The sequence below is a fragment of the Rutilus rutilus genome (genome assembly GCF_951802725.1).
Source record: "Rutilus rutilus genome assembly, chromosome: 14".
Taxonomy (NCBI): Eukaryota; Metazoa; Chordata; class Actinopteri; order Cypriniformes; family Leuciscidae; genus Rutilus; species Rutilus rutilus.
In genome coordinates, this window is record NC_140219.1 from 33959632 (window position 1) to 33980270 (window position 20639).

Consider the following 20639-nt stretch of genomic DNA (forward strand, 5'->3'; position numbering starts at 1 on the left):
TCTATCAATTATGTAGGCTAATAATGCAAAGACCTACACATATTATTTGTTTTTAATAGTTTTTAAAATGTGAGTTTCATTCCAGAAATGTTTCAAATGTTTTGAGTGGACGCCAATTTTAAAATACATGTTTGCTAAACTAGTTTCATAACTTAAATATTATATTTAGTCCAATATTTAGAAATCTAATGTGAAGAGTGTTTTCCACGCGTGTCAGATTAAACAACACTTCAAACTAGTGACTAAACACTTTTATTCTGAGGCTGCAAACATACAATATGACATCACTGGATTAACTGCATTTAAAGCACACATGAAAACACATTTATTCGTCTGCATGTAACGATGATCACCCAGCAGATGCTGGACATGCGGAGTATGACATACAGATACACAATCATTTTTAAACTGTATTTCCAAAGTTTGTAAATGAAATGTTACAGATATGCAGCTCTAGGTGGATTGCACTGTATCATCAGGATCTTTTCTTCACGTTTGTCCAGCTGTTGTCAGCCTGTGAACATGTAGTTTAGTCCTCCTCACTACAAACTGATGAGGTGTAGTCCAGGTATGGGATGATTATAGTCTCAAAAAGATTAACACGTGTAAGCACACTTATCAATGAACTTGATACATGTTGCAGAAATGTTTTATCCATGCCTTTCAACTTGCGTGTGCAAAATTCAAAATTGAATGAATGTGAAGCAATTTGTACAAATAGAGACATTTTTGTGAATACAAATGTTTTCCTTTGTATTAGTGTATAATAGTTTGCGCATGCAACACAGAAGATGTGCATGTGTGGATCAGGTGACACGCGTGCATTCATTGACGTATTCTCTGAGTCGATCTCATTTGATTCATTTGGATTTTGAGACTTTATTTTCACGGTTTTTAAGCATTTCCCAACCCACACACAAACAACTACAAATGAATAGGCCTGGTGCTAATTATTAATGTGTGCACAACTATCCATCTATTTGACAAATTCACAAATGTGCGTCGCTACATTTAAACTAATACAATACAACTTGTGTGTGCAAAATCCAAAACCACATGAATGTGCAGCATTTTGTACAAATAGAGACATATTTGTTAATACAAAACCTCGATTTTGTATTAATGTGGGCCAGAATTTGTGCATGCAACAAGTAAGATGTGCATTTGTGGATCAGGTGACACGCGTGCATTCATTGACTCGTTTCTGAGTCGATCCTATTTGATTCATTTGGATTTTGAGACTTTCATTCCGCAGGTTTCGCCTTGCAAGATCCACACACAGCTGTCTAAGAAAACCTGCTACCACTAGATGGCAGTATTCTGCTAAAACAGACAACGGCAGCATAATAACGCGTTCTTCCCCATTTAAGACGCTTAATGAGAGTGGTATTGAAGCACCAAATTTAGTACACAATATAGTCCTACCTTATTAATAAAGCATACTTTATAGAGGCAAACAGATTACATCAGATTATGAACAACACCCACAGAAAACCATTATAAAACGCTTAACGTGCAATCGCGCGTTGCATGTTCAATGGTGTAGGCCTATAGGCTACTGAGTTTAAATATCACCGTCTTACTGCATTGAAGTTAAGCTTTTTCTTTATAATATGCTCTATGGGAGGAAAACTATAGAGCCTACAGACAAGAGCCTATGAACGCGACGCGCGGCGTTTCATGTTAATGGCATTTCCCTTCCTGAGCCTGTTAAAAAGAAAAAGCTTAACATGAAATTATGCAGTTGCTTTTAACTTTGCATGTGTATGAGAGAAACCGTCCGAGAGCTCAGTGAAGTACGTTTTAGGTTTGATATTCGCCGCATTTTCTAAAGGGACCATCTGCAAATTCCACTCACAGTTAAAAAATATAAACGTCCAGTCATACATTCAAATGAATAGGCTACTTCCAAGGTTGTGGTAAATACCTAGTGTGCAGACTGACTTAGCCTAGTGTATGTCCAGCCAATATCCCGATTGAACAACAGTACGATTTTTCAAATTAGCCTACTGTAAATTGTTTTTCTATTCATGTTCCAAAGGTTGTAGTATACGTTCCTAGTGATAGTCAGGTGAAATGTTGCATTATTCACCTGTAGTAAGTCACCAAAAACCTGTTTGGTTAATTACAGTAATTTTTGTTTAAAAAAAATATTGTTTACTGTAAATAGGCAAGGGAGGTATTTGGACAATTTCACCTGTAGTAAGCCAGTCTAGTCACTAGGAACATACTACAACCATTTTGAACATGAAAAAACCCTTTTAGTGAATTACAGTATTTTTCTGCAGAATACAGGCTACATACAGTACATGAAGTAAAGTAAGAAAGTAATTAAGTACATTTTATTTATAAAGCACATTTAAACATAGCAGGGCTATCCAAAGTGCTGAAAGTGCTGAACAAAGTAAAAACAAATAGAATAAAACATAGAAACAACCAAACAGAACAGGCAGAAACAGCATCAGGAGATAATTAAAATGCCAGGGAATAAAAATAAGTTTTCAATTTAGATTTAAAAATAGCAATTAAGGGAAGTATTGTCCAAATTTTACTTGTAAATCAGTCTTACAGGAACCTTCTACGAGCTTTGGAATTTGAAAATGTCTGTTTTTAAATATTAAAAGTAATTTGAATGAAAACAAATTATATGTTTTAACGCAGTGGAATTGGCAGACGTTCCCTTGTGCATGAGCCGTGGTTAGCGCGTCAAAGCATTCTCATGTACAAATATGCACACGTAGGGCCAGTTGATTTTCAATTAATATTTCATGTCGATATACAATGGTTGCATATAGTTAAAACTAATCGTGCTATAGACTAGCCTATAACAATGGCTTAAGGGTCAAGGGAAAACAAATGTAGGCTACTGTGAAAATCGTCTTTAACATTTAAAAACAGACATTTTCATATTCCAAAGCTTGTATAATATGTATATTATGTGTAGTCAGATAAAAATAAGCATATAATATGAACGCAACTGCGAAACATTTTTTTTTTGTTTTTTTTTACAGGAAGGAAAATGCCATTAACATGAAACGCCGCGCGTCGCGTTCATAGGCTCTTGTCTGTAGGCTCTATAGTTTTCCTCCCATAGAGCATATTATAAAGAAAAAGCTTAACTTCAATGCAGTAAGACGGTGATATTTAAACTCAGTAGCCTATAGGCCTACACCATTGAACATGCAACGCGCGATTGCACGTTAAGCGTTTTATAATGGTTTTCTGTGGGTGTTGTTCATAATCTGATGTAATCTGTTTGCCTCTATAAAGTATGCTTTATTAATAAGGTAGGACTATATTGTGTACTAAATTTGGTGCTTCAATACCACTCTCATTAAGCGTCTTAAATGGGGAAGAACGCGTTATTATGCTGCCGTTGTCTGTTTTAGCAGAATACTGCCATCTAGTGGTAGCAGGTTTTCTTAGACAGCTGTGTGTGGATCTTGCAAGGCGAAACCTGCGGAATGAAAGTCTCAAAATCCAAATGAATCAAATAGGATCGACTCAGAAACGAGTCAATGAATGCACGCGTGTCACCTGATCCACAAATGCACATCTTACTTGTTGCATGCACAAATTCTGGCCCACATTAATACAAAATCGAGGTTTTGTATTAACAAATATGTCTATTTGTACAAAATGCTGCACATTCATGTGGTTTTGGATTTTGCACACACAAGTTGTATTGTATTAGTTTAAATGTAGCGACGCACATTTGTGAATTTGTCAAATAGATGGATAGTTGTGCACACATTAATAATTAGCACCAGGCCTATTCATTTGTAGTTGTTTGTGTGTGGGTTGGGAAATGCTTAAAAACCGTGAAAATAAAGTCTCAAAATCCAAATGAATCAAATGAGATCGACTCAGAGAATACGTCAATGAATGCACGCGTGTCACCTGATCCACACATGCACATCTTCTGTGTTGCATGCGCAAACTATTATACACTAATACAAAGGAAAACATTTGTATTCACAAAAATGTCTCTATTTGTACAAATTGCTTCACATTCATTCAATTTTGAATTTTGCACACGCAAGTTGAAAGGCATGGATAAAACATTTCTGCAACATGTATCAAGTTCATTGATAAGTGTGCTTACACGTGTTAATCTTTTTGAGACTATAATCATCCCATATCCAGGTGTGTGTTCTCAGTGATGACTCGGACTCCTGTAGACCTTCATCACACAGGAGAAGGTGTTTGCTGGATCCATGATCTCCTCATTGCAGTGACGTGTGGATGGACAACAGCACGAATGACCAGCTAAACCTAGATCCATTAATGCAAGACAGTGTTTATCTTCCGACATATCGGATTACATAAAGGAATGACCATATAAACATCTTTTTTCCCCTCCCCCTTTTCTTTCAGATTGCTAAATTACTGATATGTCTGTTGCTCCCCGTCTGTTTGTTCGAACGGATGTTATTCTGTTATATCTAAAGATAATACAAAGTTGATCACAAAAAATAAAAATACATTTTGCTCACAAACAAGTTATTTGCGGGTGAACGCAGTTTCCCAGCGAAACAAAGGTTTTGCAAGATATCCACAACATTTCTTGCAGGAACACAAAAGCGACAGCGTCTCTCTTTCCCCCATCCAGGGTCTGTACCGGGACTGTAAAACCACATTACAGGACTTATCAAACTATATCTTTATTAGCTTTTCAATTATAAAAAAGGTAAACAGATAAACAAAAATAAACTAATAAAACAACAAAGTGCAGCACATGCGATGACTGTGGAAACTTTAATCACTGAAAGGATCCTATGACAAACACATCGCTTTCCTTATTCAACCTGATTTATTCCATGAATATATGATTGACCTGAAGAATGAAAAGCTGTATCATATACCTGGATGTTTATGAGCAATATCACACTCATAACCATGAGAAATGGCTCTATATCTGTGTAAGACGGGCTTCAGCATTCATTCTGTGTGAAAAGTATTAAGTAAGGGATAATGTAGAGCGAGGCGGTTGCGCAGGGGTCTCCAACCTTTTTCATTTGAGAGCTACTTTTTAAAAATGAAAGTGGCCGAGAGCTACTCATGTAACACAATACTTAAATCTCTAAAATAATGTCTCATAACTCTCATATTAACAACTATCCAAACTGTTTTAGACCTAAAAGAGTCTTTGTAGGCCTATATATGTCTTAAATATCAGAGAAAAGAACAGAATCAGAGATAAAAAAAATGTTTATATAAAATTGTACTTTGCATACAGTATACTATTTTCCCGTGGCGTCTGTCGTTGCTATGCAACCATGCACTGCGCTCTCCACAACGACAAATACGTTTTTTAGCAAGTAGCTAACGGATTTCCACCACCGAAAAACGCTTGCCGTAGCTGATTGGTTGGTTCTTGTCACATGACCTGCAGTGCGCTTGCGGCATTCTGAAAAGTTGAGATCTTTTCATCTCGGCTCGCTGCGCCTGGAAAAAATGAGTGCGCCTACATTTGAAATAACGAACTCGAGCGCGCAAAAGACGCGATATGTGAATGGCCCCTTGGCGAGCTACCTCCAATCAGGCCACGAGCTACTGGTAGCTCGCGAGCGACCATAGACAGTATATAAACGCAAGCTACGTGTTGGAGACCCCTAATAGCGAATAACAACCCCGACAGGCTGAACAGGAGAGGTCTTGAATCAGCCTGAAGGGGTTGTATTCGCTATAACAACCGCCTCGCTATACATTATCCCGCTTATTACATGGCTACCTACAAAATAAATAAATAATTTGACACAAAATATTTATTTAAAAAGGAGTTTATTGATTTAAAAAACGATTGTATTGCTTCCGCTAAAGAAAATAGTCCGTTCCGCGTCCATAGCAACGCTCTGTTTTTCATGGCAACGGTGTGTTATACTTCGCAGCGTCTGTTATGTAAGGGTTAATGCCCGACGAGGTGTCTATTGTCAGGTATTAATGGACGACGGCGAGGCGTGAACCGTCCGACGCGCAGCGAAGTCCATTAATACCTGACAATGGACACCTCGTCGGGCATTAACCCGCTTAAGCCATGGTCACTTGCCAAATAACACATTTCTAAAACATTAGTTTATATTTTAATTAGTTTTACAATCGAAATCTAAAGTTTTTACAAACAATAACTTGGTTTCCCTGGTTACGCCTGACAGTTTATTTAGCAACCGGAGATATTTATAGTCCGCTCAGCTCGTAGAACCCTTCAGTTTACTGCCTGTTGCTATGGTTACTCACAGCTGATGTAGCCAGCGCATTTATTTATTAATTTCGAACGGTAAACAGTCAGTTTCACCAGAACTCCTTTACTAGGTGTCCTCTATCACTTTTTAATGGACACCCTGCAGCCAATCAGAATCGAGTATTCACCCAGACCATGGTATAACAAGAAATAACACACCGCATTCTACATTGGAATCAACCAAGCCATGTAATAAAGCTATATATAAATATATATCAGCTAGTTAATGAACGATGCAGCGTTTAACCCAATGTGAAGGATCTAGGACAGGCAACCCAAGTGTAGAAACATCTTCAGCATTTCTTTATTGAACTCAACTGAATACAGCGATCAAATTTACAATGGGTGCACATCACAGTTCAGTCAGCAACAACGTAACAGCAATATCATCACAATAACCAGTATGTCACTATTGTTAGTTTCATAATGTGTCGGCTCCTAAAAGGACTGGAACGATGAAAAAGAAAAAAAGAAAAGAAAACCGCAGCCAAGTATGTGCAACTCTCCTCAAGGTTTGCCACATCTCTTTATTTCAGTTCATGTAGAGCCTTGCAGAACTGACACGGGCAGAGCTTAAATAAAAGCAGTTCATAGGAAGACAGTGTACAAAACCAAAACATCTTACAACATACTTACCTACACCTTTCCTGGTAAAACCATAAAAAAATCAAGAAGAAGCAGGAGTCAACACTTGAGCGGTTCGCAGGGCTTTAGTCAGTGTGTGTAATGAGACACTCCTCTGGTTAGCGTGTTCACACAGCATGTTCTCAGAAACAAGAGAGGGATTATTTGCTATTGACTGCATACGGACACAAAGTTGGCATTCGTTTGGGGAAAACACTGGAGATCCGAGGTGTGCATCCGTCACCCGGGTTTAAGCCATGATGACGAAGCTAAAAGAGTTCAAGACGCACATGACCTAACTAACTAACTAACAAAAGAAGACCCATCTGCGTTGATTATTTTTGTGTTGACGGTTACATTTCAGGATCGTGTCCGTATTTCAGATCCACTTCAAATCAACCACAGAAAAACAAAACAAAATCAGCGGAGCCAACAAACATCAAGGGGAAGAGTGCGAGGTCTCGGTCCGGCTGTCCGGGGTGATCGTGACGGTGCTCACCTGTGAGTCTCTCATCGACTGCCACACACTCACACACACTCACACACACATGCTCAGGTGCTCTCGGTGCTCTCCACAGACTGCATCTTCACCAGGTGGTCGGGCTTGGCCCCGGCGGCGTGATGCTCCCACATCTGCAGGTACAGTCTCTCCAGCTCCTGCGTGTACTGTTTGGTGTTGAAGAGCGGGCTGCAGATGCGCTGCTTCCAGACGCGGGAGCGCACCTTCTTCAGGCTGAGCGGGAACAAGAGAACAGCGGGTTTAAGGTGCGCTGATCCTCAAGGCTCATCGGATGCAAAATTCACTTTTATGTGGCGTTTGCATATAAATCTGTTTGTAGTGTGTGGACACAGCCACCATACGATGGACAAAATCCATTCACTCGTTTTTTTTTTTAATCCTTAAAAAGTCTAAACACTCTCAATCAAGCCGTTTAGATTTTCTAATGCTCCGCCCACGACCACTGAAGGAAAGTCACGTATTAGCATACTCCCAGTTTTAGCATATTACCCGTATTAGCATATTCCCAGTTTTAGCATATTTCCCGTATTAGCATATTCCCTGTTTTAGCATATTTCCCGTATTAGCATATTCCCAGTTTTAGCATATTTCCCGTATTAGCATATTCCCTGTTTTAGCATATTTCCTGTATTAGCATATTTCCCGTATTAGCATATTCCCTGTATAGAGAGCCTAAGTCCCGCCCCTCTGCTTCCGGCTCATGGGACCTTATTTCGGAAAAAATATGTATGGAAGTCAATGGCGAGAGACAATTTATCTTTTTATTCCGTCTGAACTCTGCCCTGAACTACACATATGATGTTTGTCAATTTAAAAGGTAATTATGAAAGTCAAGAAAGTCGCAGTTTGTCATAAAACAGAAGAGTAACGTTTAGTTTTATGTGAAAATCGCTCAATGAACTACATCTCTCGTCTCGCACTGTGTACGTCACAAGATCCGTTGCTCGTATGTGTGTATTCTGGCTCAAAACACTCAGGCATGACGGCGTTACGTTACGATTATAACGTAAGACTATAGAAAAAATGACAGACGTTAGCTTCAGTGAAGTGAGCTTCATTCATTGAGAGAAAAGGTATGACGTCGCATGTGCGCCTTCTGGGTTTGTAGTCTCTGTATTTACGTATTTTCACAGTCTTATACCTCAACAGTTTTACATTGAGCTGCGACTTTCTTGACTTTAAAATGTATCTTTTAAATTGACAAACATCATATGTGTAAATCAGGGCACAATTCAAACGAGATCAAAATATTTGTTGTCTCTCGCCATTGACTACCATACAATATTTTTCCGAAATAAGGTCCCATGGTGGTCGACCGGAAGGGGAGGGACTTAGGCTCTCTATTACCATTTCCCGTATTAGCATATTCCCTGTATTAGCATATTTCCCATATTACCATATTCCCTGTATTACCATTTCCCGTATTAGCATATTCCCTGTATTAGCATATTTCCCATATTACAGTTGCAGTTGCTCATTATCATTTAAAGAGACACACACTGGTAAACGGTCGCTGTGAACAGAGCTGTTTTTGAGGAGGTAAAGGGTCTTGTTTTACACACCCATTGAGGAATTTTAACCCAAGTCTGTTACACACTTTACATGAACACCCTAAAGACTCACACCAACTTGTGGACAATGGGCATCCGATGACCGCTTTAAACACTAGGGCTGGGCGATGTCTACCAAAGTAGCGCATCTTCACATTCAGACATCGCGATGGCCGATGACATCGGGAGGGGAAACATTAAACGTTAAAAACTTAGCCTAACGTTCTCATTTTCCACTAGATTGTTTCGTCTGGATGTGGGCAGGCTGTGCAGCAGCTGACCAATGAGGAGCGCAGCGCTGGTCATATCTCACGATTCAGGGTTTTCAACCACACAAGGTTCATTTTAGGGTTCAGACATTTAAATGCACATACATACTAGCAAAACAACACATTTATAGTTTGTAAAACACACAATGTTGAAGTGGGTTTTTGATCTGCCCTCAAACTTGACAAGATTAACTTTGGAGTAATTTATGTATTATTTTTGTTTCTGGTTTATTTAGTTGTTTATATGTCTATGAATATATTACTGTGATTATATGTTCTTATGTATGTGAGCATTTATTACGCTTGTTTTTTGCTTTTTTCCCTCCATTTAATTCTGCAATAACCTGATGCTTGTGCTGTGCTTGAGATGCTTTTCTTAATACAAATTTGTCGACATGTTTTATTAATATCAGACACACATAGCGTGAGTCACTATAAAGTTTACTCTATTCTTCTCCCAGTTCATCGGCCACTTAATTTCATGTATTTCGGGACAAACTTGATGAATTCGCGTGCTGTAATGACAGACAGACAGACAGGACTCTCTGAACCGTGCAAACAAACATGGCGGCGCCCATCTCACACTATAGATCATGATGACATCGTCTATCAGCCCAACCCTATTAAACATGTCTGGTTTTGAAAGTGTAAATTGACAAAGTGAGCTTACAATTCCATATCCGTGCCGAGCTTCACGGCGACGTCCTCGTACTCCTGCCGGCTCTGAGCGATGAGTTCGAGACAGCCGAGACACGTGAGCTGAGAGGTGGCGACTCGTGAGGCCAGCGTCTCTCCTGCAGGACACAGGAGACACAGGAGAAACATTCACACATACTCTGGAGGAAACATCAGGTGTTTGCCTGCGCTAAAGTCACACTTGGCTGGATGTACTTTCGCAGCGATTGAAATCGAATACTTCTATATATTAGGGGGAAAACAGAGCAGTCTATAAGAGCAGTGTGTCCAAACACATCACATCTGACAAACAGTAGGCGAACAGTCCCCGGATGACCTTATACTTACAGCGAGATTCTGAACTGCACATCTGATGGACACTTTACTATCCCATGAGGCCACGGGAGAGGATTTGTGAATGACAGTGAAGCGACACAACTGACGCTAGTAGATCACATGATAATGACAACATGAGGGGCTTTCACACTGGAGGAACCTCTTCATACTTCCTAGAGCTGGATGTCGGCGTGTTCGCACCGCAGGATCTAGGAACGAAGTTAGTTCTAGGAACTCTTGTGGAGGAACTAATTTACTCCTTCAGAGTCGGTCTAAACCTGCGCTATAGGAACTACAGTGATGTCAGTGTTCGCTGATTGGCCGAATGCACTGAAACACCGGCACCCGCCATTATTAAAAGGCTGTGAACATACAGACTATAGTCTATATATTTACTCGAGAAACTAACTCTATTACATGTAAAACAGAGATCACCTTTACGCTGAGGAGAAAACCCAACGCGACTCTGAGGAGAGCAAGAGAAACATGATCATGTGTTTCTGCTCAGCAACACTGGACATCAAGCACACGGCATACGCTAATAACTCTTCATCACTGTCTACTTGTGTATAACAGTTTAGCTAATAACGTATTAGACTGTTACAGATCGTGAACTGATGAACACGGAGAATGTGAGCGGTGTGAGAGCTCCTACTCACGTCACTTCAGAGCTCCTACTGGCGGTGCGAACGCAACCAGGAAAACGTTCCTATGGGAACCACTAGTTCTCGGGGAGCCATCCTGGAGGCTCGTTCCTAGACAAATCCAATGCGAAAGCCCCGAAAGTGAATGTAGTACTGAAGACTACAGAATAACACAAGACGGGTCACTTGTTTGGTTTTTAAAGAGGAAAGTGCAATGCTCAATATGGCGGAATAAGTCCCGCCTCCTAAATAAGAGCCAATCGGTGATTGGTAAAGTCATCGCGTCACTGCAGCTGCCGTTAGAAGCTCCGGAGTCAGTCAGACGCACACATACGCATTATACACACCCAGCCATTCACAAATCCTCCCCCGTGGCCTCATGGGATAGCAAAGTGTCCATTAGATGCTCACTTCAGAATCTCACCAGGACTTTTCAAGTACTATTTTATGAATACAGTGAATTTGGAGATACTTCTTTAATTTCATACTGTTTTTCACCAACTATTGTGACACGTGTTCGCCTGTGTGCTTATCAAAACTGAAGCATACTTCAGGCTTGAGGGATTTGCCAAAGACTTGCTCGTGTGTTCTGGTTGGTTGCTAGGATGTTGGTGTCTCTATGATACATGATTCGGGTCCCTCTGAGTCTAAGGGATTTTTTACTTGTCATTTTTAGCCATCCAAACAAACCACTGAAGTATAAGCAGTGCCAGTAGTCATGCTTACAGAACACACTGATAATGAGAAATGGGTTGATGCCTGTGAATTAAAAGGCATAAATTTTTTTGCATGTGCTCTAGTAGGGGTGTAACAACATATCGTGTCACAATACAAAAACGCAACAACATGTATCGTGGATAGTGACAATATGTATTGTTTTCAGAGTTTTAGTGTCAGTACTACATTAAACTACTATATATAATGTTGAATATAATGTATAATAATGCACTGGGGGAATATGTGTGTGTCCTGATAATGCCAGATGTCTGATGTTACCAGTAAAAGTGTCCGACATTATATTAAATATATCTAGTCAGTGAAAGAGTTCAAGCATATTCATCTAAAATAATTCAGTATTTTCATCTTCAGAATCATGAATATTGTTATTCTGGCGTCTCTATTGTCCTGTGCTTTGGGTTTCAGCACCAAGACCAAGCCTTTTGTTAATCTTCTATCATATGTCTTGGAGTATCGCATTAATATGGTATTGTGAGTTCAGTATCGTGATATGTATCGAATCGTGACATGAGGGTCTCGTTACACCCCTCGCTCCTCGTGTGTGTTACCTGGCATAGTGACCATGGGGGTCCCGGCCCACAGCACATCCATGCCTGTGGTGTGTCCGTTGCAGAGCGGGGTGTCCAGGCACACGTCGGCCAGCTGTCCTCGCCGCACGTGCTCCTCCTTCGGGGCCACCGGGGAGAAGATGATGCGGGACGCGGGCAGGCCCAGGTTCTGGGCGTACTGCTGGATGTTGGGCTCGCCCACGGCCGGGAAGCGCAGCAGCCACAGCACACTGTTGGGCACGCGCTTCAGGATCTGCACAGTGAGGAGAGAAGCTGCTTTACCACCAGCACATGCTGTTCGCTTCAGTGAATCCATTATAAACACCACCATCTCAATTTACTCTGAGTCAAAGATTACAAAGATTTGAGATTACACAAAACATGTCAGGAGAAGCCTCTGCTGGTCACTACAGTTGCGGGCCTTATTGTAGGTGTATATAAAAACACTTTTTTTCTTCTTTTTTTCACATTTTGTGAATGTTTTGTACATTATTCATTTTGAATGTGCTTTGCAAAAATTTAAGTCCCCCTATAGTCAATAATTTTATCCCTTAAAACCAAAATTACATATTTAAATGTTTTTTTCCTTGAAAAAAAGTTCTTCATGCCTTAAAATATCTTGAATGTAACTCGACACCCTTGCCTCAGTTAGCATACGCGGTTCTCAGTTAGTTCTACGCGGTTCACTGCCGTTTTAAGGAGAGAATACTCAGCAATGGTGTCGACTTGACACATGGTTTGTCTTAAAACACATTAAAAACACCACATCGTCTTATAAACACCATTAAAAGCTGTATTCTCACCACAGGGGGACTTCAGAATTGAAAACGGCTAAAACTTCAGTATTAATGAACAAAGATATTATTTAGCTGGAGAAACAGTTATGTAGATGTAATGCCTTTAGCTATACCGCCCAGCCCTGAACTATGTGAATAATACAGAAATAGTTCAATAAGTTCACAGATTTAACTAGCTTTGCATTATTAATGTTAGTATTGTGTGTAAATGAGGAAATAAAACAATAAGTACACGTTCTCTGTGTTATCTGCACCCAGATACCCCTGTTATTAGTCAGCAAAAGTCTAAATGACCTGTTTTGCATCATCCAGCAGATTTTGACAACTCTAGTTTTTTAGTTCAGATTGAACTTGTAGCGCTGATTCCAATTTGCGTTTCCACTGCATAGACAAGTGTTGTTAATAAAAGCCCATCTTCCCCCTTTAAATCTTACATTGGCCCACATCTGCAGGGTGGGAGGGTCAATCTTATAGAGCTGGTTGAAGTTGCAATAGACAATAGCGTCTTCAGGAAGGCCGTACTGCGAGCGGGTGGTCACCACAATCGTTCGGGGAACTTCTTCTCCGGTTGCTGCCTTGTTGTTAATCTAAACAGAGAGGTTGAAGAACACATGAGTCGCGAGTTTAGGTACTGAGAAGACAAGCATGTTCCCTAAAACAGTGTCGCCCATCCCAGCTTCTCCGCCACCGTGTTTGTGCCCTACAGCAGTGGCGTGTGAAGGCCCAAGTGAAGGGGAAATGCCTATTGCACATATCCTTGCTCAAAGCGTGCGTTTCTCAGCCAGCTCGAGTGTGCCATACCTGCAGGGCTACAGTCCCAGATACTACAACCTCCTCCAATGTAAAAATCTGAAAAACAACAACATGTGGTAATATTCTGACTCCGCCTACTGTCATCAAATCGTCTTTTTGCCAGATCTTCCCTTAAAGCAGGAGCCAATCAGGAGCTGATCGAAGGAGGAAACTGATCTGAGATGATTAGAGTCGTTTCATCACCAATCGGAGTGAAATCAAGGCTCTCACGAGCGAGTACAAACGCAACCGCGTTCGATAAGAACACCTCAACACTGCTTTAATCGCCATAATGAATTAGACCAACAATTCGGGCATGATTGAGGTGTCAGGGACCACATTTACATACAAAAAGCCATATTCAGAAGTATTATTAATTAGAAAGTGATATATTCTGTTTGTGCGCATGATTCACGTGAACACATTAAATATTCCAGTGACACAAAATCAGAATTTTGTCAAAACAAAATGGAGGATCACAAAAGAATGTAAAAGAGCGTGCATGTAACTCTCTTTCACAGGATGAAGGCTGGTGTTGTGCATGTAAACGTGGTCAATTATCCACAGATCTGTCATGCTGAGAATGAAGGACAGGACTAAACACAGTCGGAGAGCAAGCCAGGACCCGCACAGCCAGGAAGAAGCAGGGAAATCAGTAAGACGAGTTCCTCGGGCACGTTAGGGCCGTACCTGAGTGGTGGCCAGGCCGTTGCTGACGGTAAAGCCGTTGATGGTGACCTGGATCTGGCCCTGGTTGATCATGTTAATGATAGCCTCGGCAGCCGTGTTCATCGGGATGACGGGCATGGAAAGGGCGCCGTTGCTGTCAGCCACCTCTTGACCATCACAGTCCATCTGAAAGCGGGGGAGGAAACGTTAGCATGTCTGTTTAGCAGGGTAAAGGAATGACGGGTAGATTAAAGCTGTGATCTCTCGACTAACCTTCACCACTTTGACATCCGGCAGGCTTTCCAGAAAGGCTTTCAGATCGATGCCATTCAGCACTATGCGGTTGTCAAAAATGTGTCCATTTGACTTGAAGTCTATCACTGCTTTTTTCTATCGGGTAAAGAGAGAAAAACGTGAACCTTCTTTTCTGTCGTAGATCAAAATAAAAGCATGTGATGCGAGACTGAACGTTACCTTGAGGTGAGGGAACATGTTAGCATGGTCTCCAATGAAGAAGGTGTTGGGCATGTAGGCCAGTTTCTCCGAGTATTGCTCTGCGTACTCAATGGGCGACGTGTCCTTGTCACTGATGATGTAGTCCATGAAGGGAGCACCACTGGTGCCTGGGTATCCAAGCCACATGGCCTGTGCGGATTGGACAAAATACAGTTATTATTCAACTAAATCTTCATGTATTATCTGATATACTCTACCGTTCAAAAGTTTGGGTCAGAACGATTTTAATTTTTTTATTTTTAAGGAATTAGTACTTTTATTCTGCAAGGACACATTAAATTGATCAAGCCTGTCAGTAAAGACGTGCTAAAATGCGGTTTCTATTCATCAAAGAAACCTGAAAAATATCACGGTTTCCTCAAAAATATGAAGTGTCTTCAACATGATTTCTGAAGGATCATGTGACCCTGAAGAAATGATGCAGAAAATTCAGCTTTAAACACAGTAATGGCATCTTACAATATATATTACAATAGAAAATAGCTATTTTAACGGTCACATAAGATGCTAATTGTTCTGGCTGCCTCGAGCCAATATGCAAGACAATACTTATTATAATTGTAAGAAAATTATCATTAAATCTTTTTAATTTAAGGAATTTGTTGCACACGGCTCCTCTAAATATGGCCCAGATCTCTCCATCAATGCAAGTCTATGACTCTGAAAGGCCAACCTGAATGGGTGCAGGGCGCAGTGCGAACAGCTCATTGCGCGCTCCTTTAGTATAACCATTCATGTTGACCAGGATGTGGACTCCATCTTGAAAGATCCTGTCGGCCGCTTTTCCATTACAAGGGATCTGTGGAGAGATGGAAGCATGATGAAATCAAATCCCCTGAGAGGAGGAGGAAGATGATGATGCAATGCCTATACTCACCTGTGAGAGGTCGATGAAGTGATGAGACTCTGCCAAGACTTTAACTCTGAAGTTGGTGCTGTCATCAGGGCTGAGAGCGTAGCAGAACACCTGCACAAAACACAACAGTATGAGGGGGATTTTTCATCATAAAATTACTATTTTTGCATTAATAAGTGCAGTTACTAAAAATTACATGTTTGTTTATTGGCAATTTGACAAAGCACTGAGCATGAACTGAGAAGCAGATAAAATTTACTTTTATTAATAACAGTAACTTGCAAAAACCACATTTTTTATAGAGAAACTGTAAATATTATACTATTGTTAAATGAGCCATTGATCTTTTAGAGTATCATGCTGAACTGACCGATTCAGTGATTATAAAAGAAGCGCTCTTTACTTGTTTTCTGTGCAATTCAGTCACAATTTGAAGAAAAGTTTGTGCTTTTCATGAGACTTTGTGACTTCCTACTTATTTCCATATATTAGTGGAAATGGCTAATAATCAATAAGTGGTCCTCTCCCACCATCTTACTGGTTATAGTGGTTATTTCAAGTCTTTAAAAAAAAAAGTGTTTGTTTGCCACAAAGTGTTAGTTTCCCTACAGTTTTACAAATCATCACATTAAAAATAACAAAACTGTATGTGTATGTATACGTGTATGTATATATATGTGTATAGAGAGAGAGAGAGAGCTTTGAAGTGCTGCAAAAAGTGTGAAGCACTTGAAAAGTGCTTGAATTTCACTCTCAAAAGGTTGTACGAACCCTGAGATGAATAATGTAAAAACATTCGACCACTTCTGCCACAATACCATGGTTACAGTTAGCCTTACTACATTAAATCCATGGTGAATGATGGTGATTTGTGGATCGAAAAGCCTTCTATAACTTGTTCGTTCACAGCAAATTGTTTCTCCCGGTTTCCACATCAGCGTCGTTTCATCCGATACGGTTTATAACAGAGAATTTCTCGCCAAATTTGAACACTTCTCACTAGATCTCACTGCGATGTTATTCATTTTGCGGCGAATTCAAACGCTTTCTTTCTTGATCTCCAGCACTGTGTAGTAACGGTGAGATCAAGATTGGCCCGCGAGTAAATCTGTTCTGAGCTCAAACGAGTCGCTCGGTTTCGTTCTACTTTCGTTTCTCATATGCAACACAAATAGCAGCAGAAATCTGCTCAACAGAAAGACCTTTACATAACAGACTCTTCACCTCAAACTTCTCGGAGTTGTGCATGCCAGGGATGGACTGCATCAGGTGAGAGGTGGGATGGTTGCCGAAATCTGAGCTAACGTAACCCACACGCAAACGCCCTGCACTGGCCTTCAGGTCCTTCGGATGCTCATAAGCAGGTTTGTGAAGAGCATTGATCTATAAAGCAAGAAAAGTATTACATTGAAAAATACACTTTCAGCCAAGTGAGAAATCTGACATTATAGCAGAATAGGCCAGTGTAAATCCCTTTAGTGTAATACACACACCTTATCCAGACACAAGTTGCCATGTCTCTCTGCGATGGCCTTGCGGAAGCCGTGCGAGAGGGGGTACAGCATGCTGTGGTGGGGGTGCACTGACGGCAGGCGGTTCTTATCCAGCTGATCCGCCACAATGCTCACCAGCTTCTTCATACGCTCATCATAGTCGGTCCAGTCACACACGATCTGAAGAGCAGAGAACAACACAGCATCACACAACCGTTTCCACCTGAGAGCGGAGTGAGGATGTGCACGTTCATGATGCTTACATTCAATTCCATTCACATTTATTCGTTCACATAGTTTCAAAACAGCTTTACAGAAAATCCATATTACAATTTAGAGTGATCTGTTATCAGAGGTAACTGTTTTAAGTTATGCATTTCAGAAATCTACATGTGACCCTGGATCACAAAACCAGTCATAAGTCGCACGGGTATATTTGTGGCAATAGCCATCAATACACTGTATGGGTCAAAATGATCGATTTTTATTTCATGCCAAAAATCATTAGGATATTAAAGGGATACTCCACTTTTTTTGGAAATAGGCTCATTTTACAACTCCCCCTGAGTTAAACAGTTGAGTTTTACCATTTTCTAATCCATTCAGCCGATCTCCGGGTCTGGCGGTACCACTTTTAGCATAGATCACTGAATCGGATAAGACCATTAGAATCTCTCTCAAAAAAATGACCAAAGAGTTTCGATATTTTTCCTATTTAAAACTTGACTAGTTACATCGTGTACTAAGACTGACGGAAAATGTAAAGTTGCGATTTTCTAGGCTGATATGGCTAGGAACTATACTCTCATTCCTGCGTAATAATCAAGAAACTTTGCTGCCGTACCATGAGTCCAGCAGGCGTAATGATATGACGCAGCGCCTGAAAATAGGCTAACTTCCGTCAACATAACCAACTTGACAACCTGCTTGCTGGCTGAAACTACACAAACTTAGTCCCGGTCACGTTGGAAGTTACCGAGCTGGGGACTATTTTCAGGCGGTACGTCGGTCTTGGTACACGATGTAACCTACAGAAGAGTAGGGCTGGGTACCGAGTTCGATACTTTTTAGGTACCGACCGAATTGCCTCGGTAGTATCGAGTATCGAAAAATGACTTGTTTTTCGGTACCAGATTTCGATACCTAAGGGGTTAACTCGTCAACGTCAGTGCTCAAACAAATACATATGAAATGCACAACGACACGCCTAAAGTCGCTCGCGCACATACACGTGAACTCTACACACGAGACGCGCGGAACTCTCCTCGCACATTCATATGAGACGCGCGCGCGCACAAACTGTCCATGCACATTCTCATATGAGACGCGAGCACACACACACACAAACTCGCGCACATACTCAATGAAACGCGAGCACACACACTCACAATACTCTAAAGATGTGGAAAAGTCGATCAAAAGTGTGGCTACATTTCTTCAGGCTCGATGCCAACAGCGCGCAATGCATTTGCGGTAAAATAATGGCTGCAAAGACGGTACCGCGACAGATATGATGAAGCCCTTGACAGTGCACGGAGTAAACATGAGAGCAGAAAGTTGCTCCGTCTTTGACTGGTAGCCATAAATGAAGAGATACCTTGTTGATCACTCTGACAGTGTTTATATTGCAATAATGTCCTACTGAATGTAGGCCTACACTGCCCTTCAAAAATGTGTTGGTTGGTCAGATTTTTTTTTTCAGTAAGGATGCATTAAAGTGATCAAAAATGACCTTAAACATGTGTAATGTTACAAAAGATTTCTGTTTCAAATAAATGATGGTCTTTTGAAATTTCTATTCATCAAAGAATCATGAAAAAATGTATCATAGTTTCCAAAAACTGTTTTCATATTTCTGAAGGATCCTGTGACACTGAAGTAATGATTTTGAAAATTCAGCTTTGACATCACAGGAATAAATTACATTCTGAAATATATTCAAATAAGATTTTAAATTGTAATACTATTCCACAATATTACAAGTTTTACTGTATATTTGATCAAACAAATTCAGCTTTGGTGTGCATGAGCTCTTTATAAAAAAATATGTTGTTCCTTATGTATATGTATAAGGAATATTTTGTTCCTTTTGTGCACTGGCTAAGGAGCATGAGTCAAACTGAAAAAATAAAACCAAAGTTTTTCTGAGGTAATGTGTTATGTAATCTTGTTAAAATGGATTTCATAAAATTGGTATCGAAAAAAGTATCGTTCAGGAACCGGTATCGAAATCAAGGTATCGGTATCGAAATTTTTTGAACGATACCCAGCCCTACAGAAGAGTCAAGTTTTAAATAGGAAAAATATCAAAAACTTTGGTCATTTTTTTGAGAGAGATGCTAATGGTCTTGTCCGATTCAACGATCTATGCTAAGCTATGCTAAAAGTGGTACCGCCAGACCCGGAGTTCGGCTGAATGGATTCGAAAACGGTAAAACTCAACTGTTTAACTCTGGGGGAGTTGTAAAATGAGCATATTTCCAAAAAAAGTGGAGTATCCCTTTATGTAAAGATCATATTCGATGAAGATATTTTGTAAATTTCCTACCATAAATATATAAAACATTTATTTTTGTGAGTGAATATGCAGCAGAATCGCCAACATAAATTGACATCTTTAAAGGCGATTTTCTCAATGTTTAGATTTTTTTGCACCTTTAGATTCCAGATTTTCAAATAGTTGTATCTCGGCCAAATATTGTCATATCAAATCATATATTAAATATTGCCTAACAAATCATACATTAATGGAAAGCTTGTTTACTCAGCTTTCAGCTGATGTATGATTTTAAAAAATTGACCCATGTGACTGGTTAGCTAAAAACGTATTAATTTAAACGAGGTAATAATTTAAGGCAGAAACAACGAGCTCATTGAAGTAACGCATACTTGTCTGTTAACGAATGATTATGACAGACCTGTAGACAGTGAGCCAGGTTACAATAGGCATCAGGGAAGTCGGGCTTGAGCTTCAGGGCAGTGCGATAAGATGCAATCGCCTCAGGAATGTTCCCAGAATCCTTTAAGGGGAGAGTGGCACCATTTGAATTCAAAATAACACTGAAAATAAGTATTATTCGTCATGGCTCAAGATTCATACCTTGTGTATGGAAGCCAAGTTACTGTGCGCGTCGGCGAAAGCGGGGTTGATCTGAATGGCTCGGGTGTAGCACGTCAGCGCCCCCTGAACGTCCTGCATCTCTTTAAGAGTGTTACCCATGTTGGAGTAGGCATCAGCAAACGTGGGGCTGATTCTGTTCATGAAGCACAAACAGACAGTGAGACTTTGAAAGACGCCAATAGAGGGTGTGCGGGTGACGTCACCGTCGGCCAGAGTGACTGTGGTTACACACACTGTGAACCTCAGTGGC

General features: G+C 40.4%; 1 protein-coding gene across 2 annotated transcripts in view; it reads right to left on the minus strand.

Moving 5' to 3' along the window:
• Positions 1–6521: 6521 nt before the first annotated feature.
• The window catches only part of LOC311303493 (UDP-N-acetylglucosamine--peptide N-acetylglucosaminyltransferase 110 kDa subunit), a 33092-nt gene continuing 18974 nt past the window's right edge, over positions 6522–20639 (minus strand). For both annotated transcript variants that reach the window (XM_084430009.1, XM_084430008.1), the window contains exons 10-22: positions 20369–20522; positions 20187–20288; positions 17269–17448; positions 17000–17158; positions 15797–15886; positions 15593–15718; positions 14878–15048; positions 14677–14793; positions 14425–14589; positions 13377–13529; positions 12146–12398; positions 9875–9998; positions 6522–7598 (exon numbers count right to left, since the gene is read on the minus strand). In XM_084430009.1, the coding sequence (XP_084286135.1) occupies positions 7418–7598; positions 9875–9998; positions 12146–12398; positions 13377–13529; positions 14425–14589; positions 14677–14793; positions 14878–15048; positions 15593–15718; positions 15797–15886; positions 17000–17158; positions 17269–17448; positions 20187–20288; positions 20369–20522 (1975 nt within the window). In that variant the 3' untranslated portion in view covers positions 6522–7417. The remainder of the gene's footprint in view (positions 7599–9874; positions 9999–12145; positions 12399–13376; positions 13530–14424; positions 14590–14676; positions 14794–14877; positions 15049–15592; positions 15719–15796; positions 15887–16999; positions 17159–17268; positions 17449–20186; positions 20289–20368; positions 20523–20639) is intronic.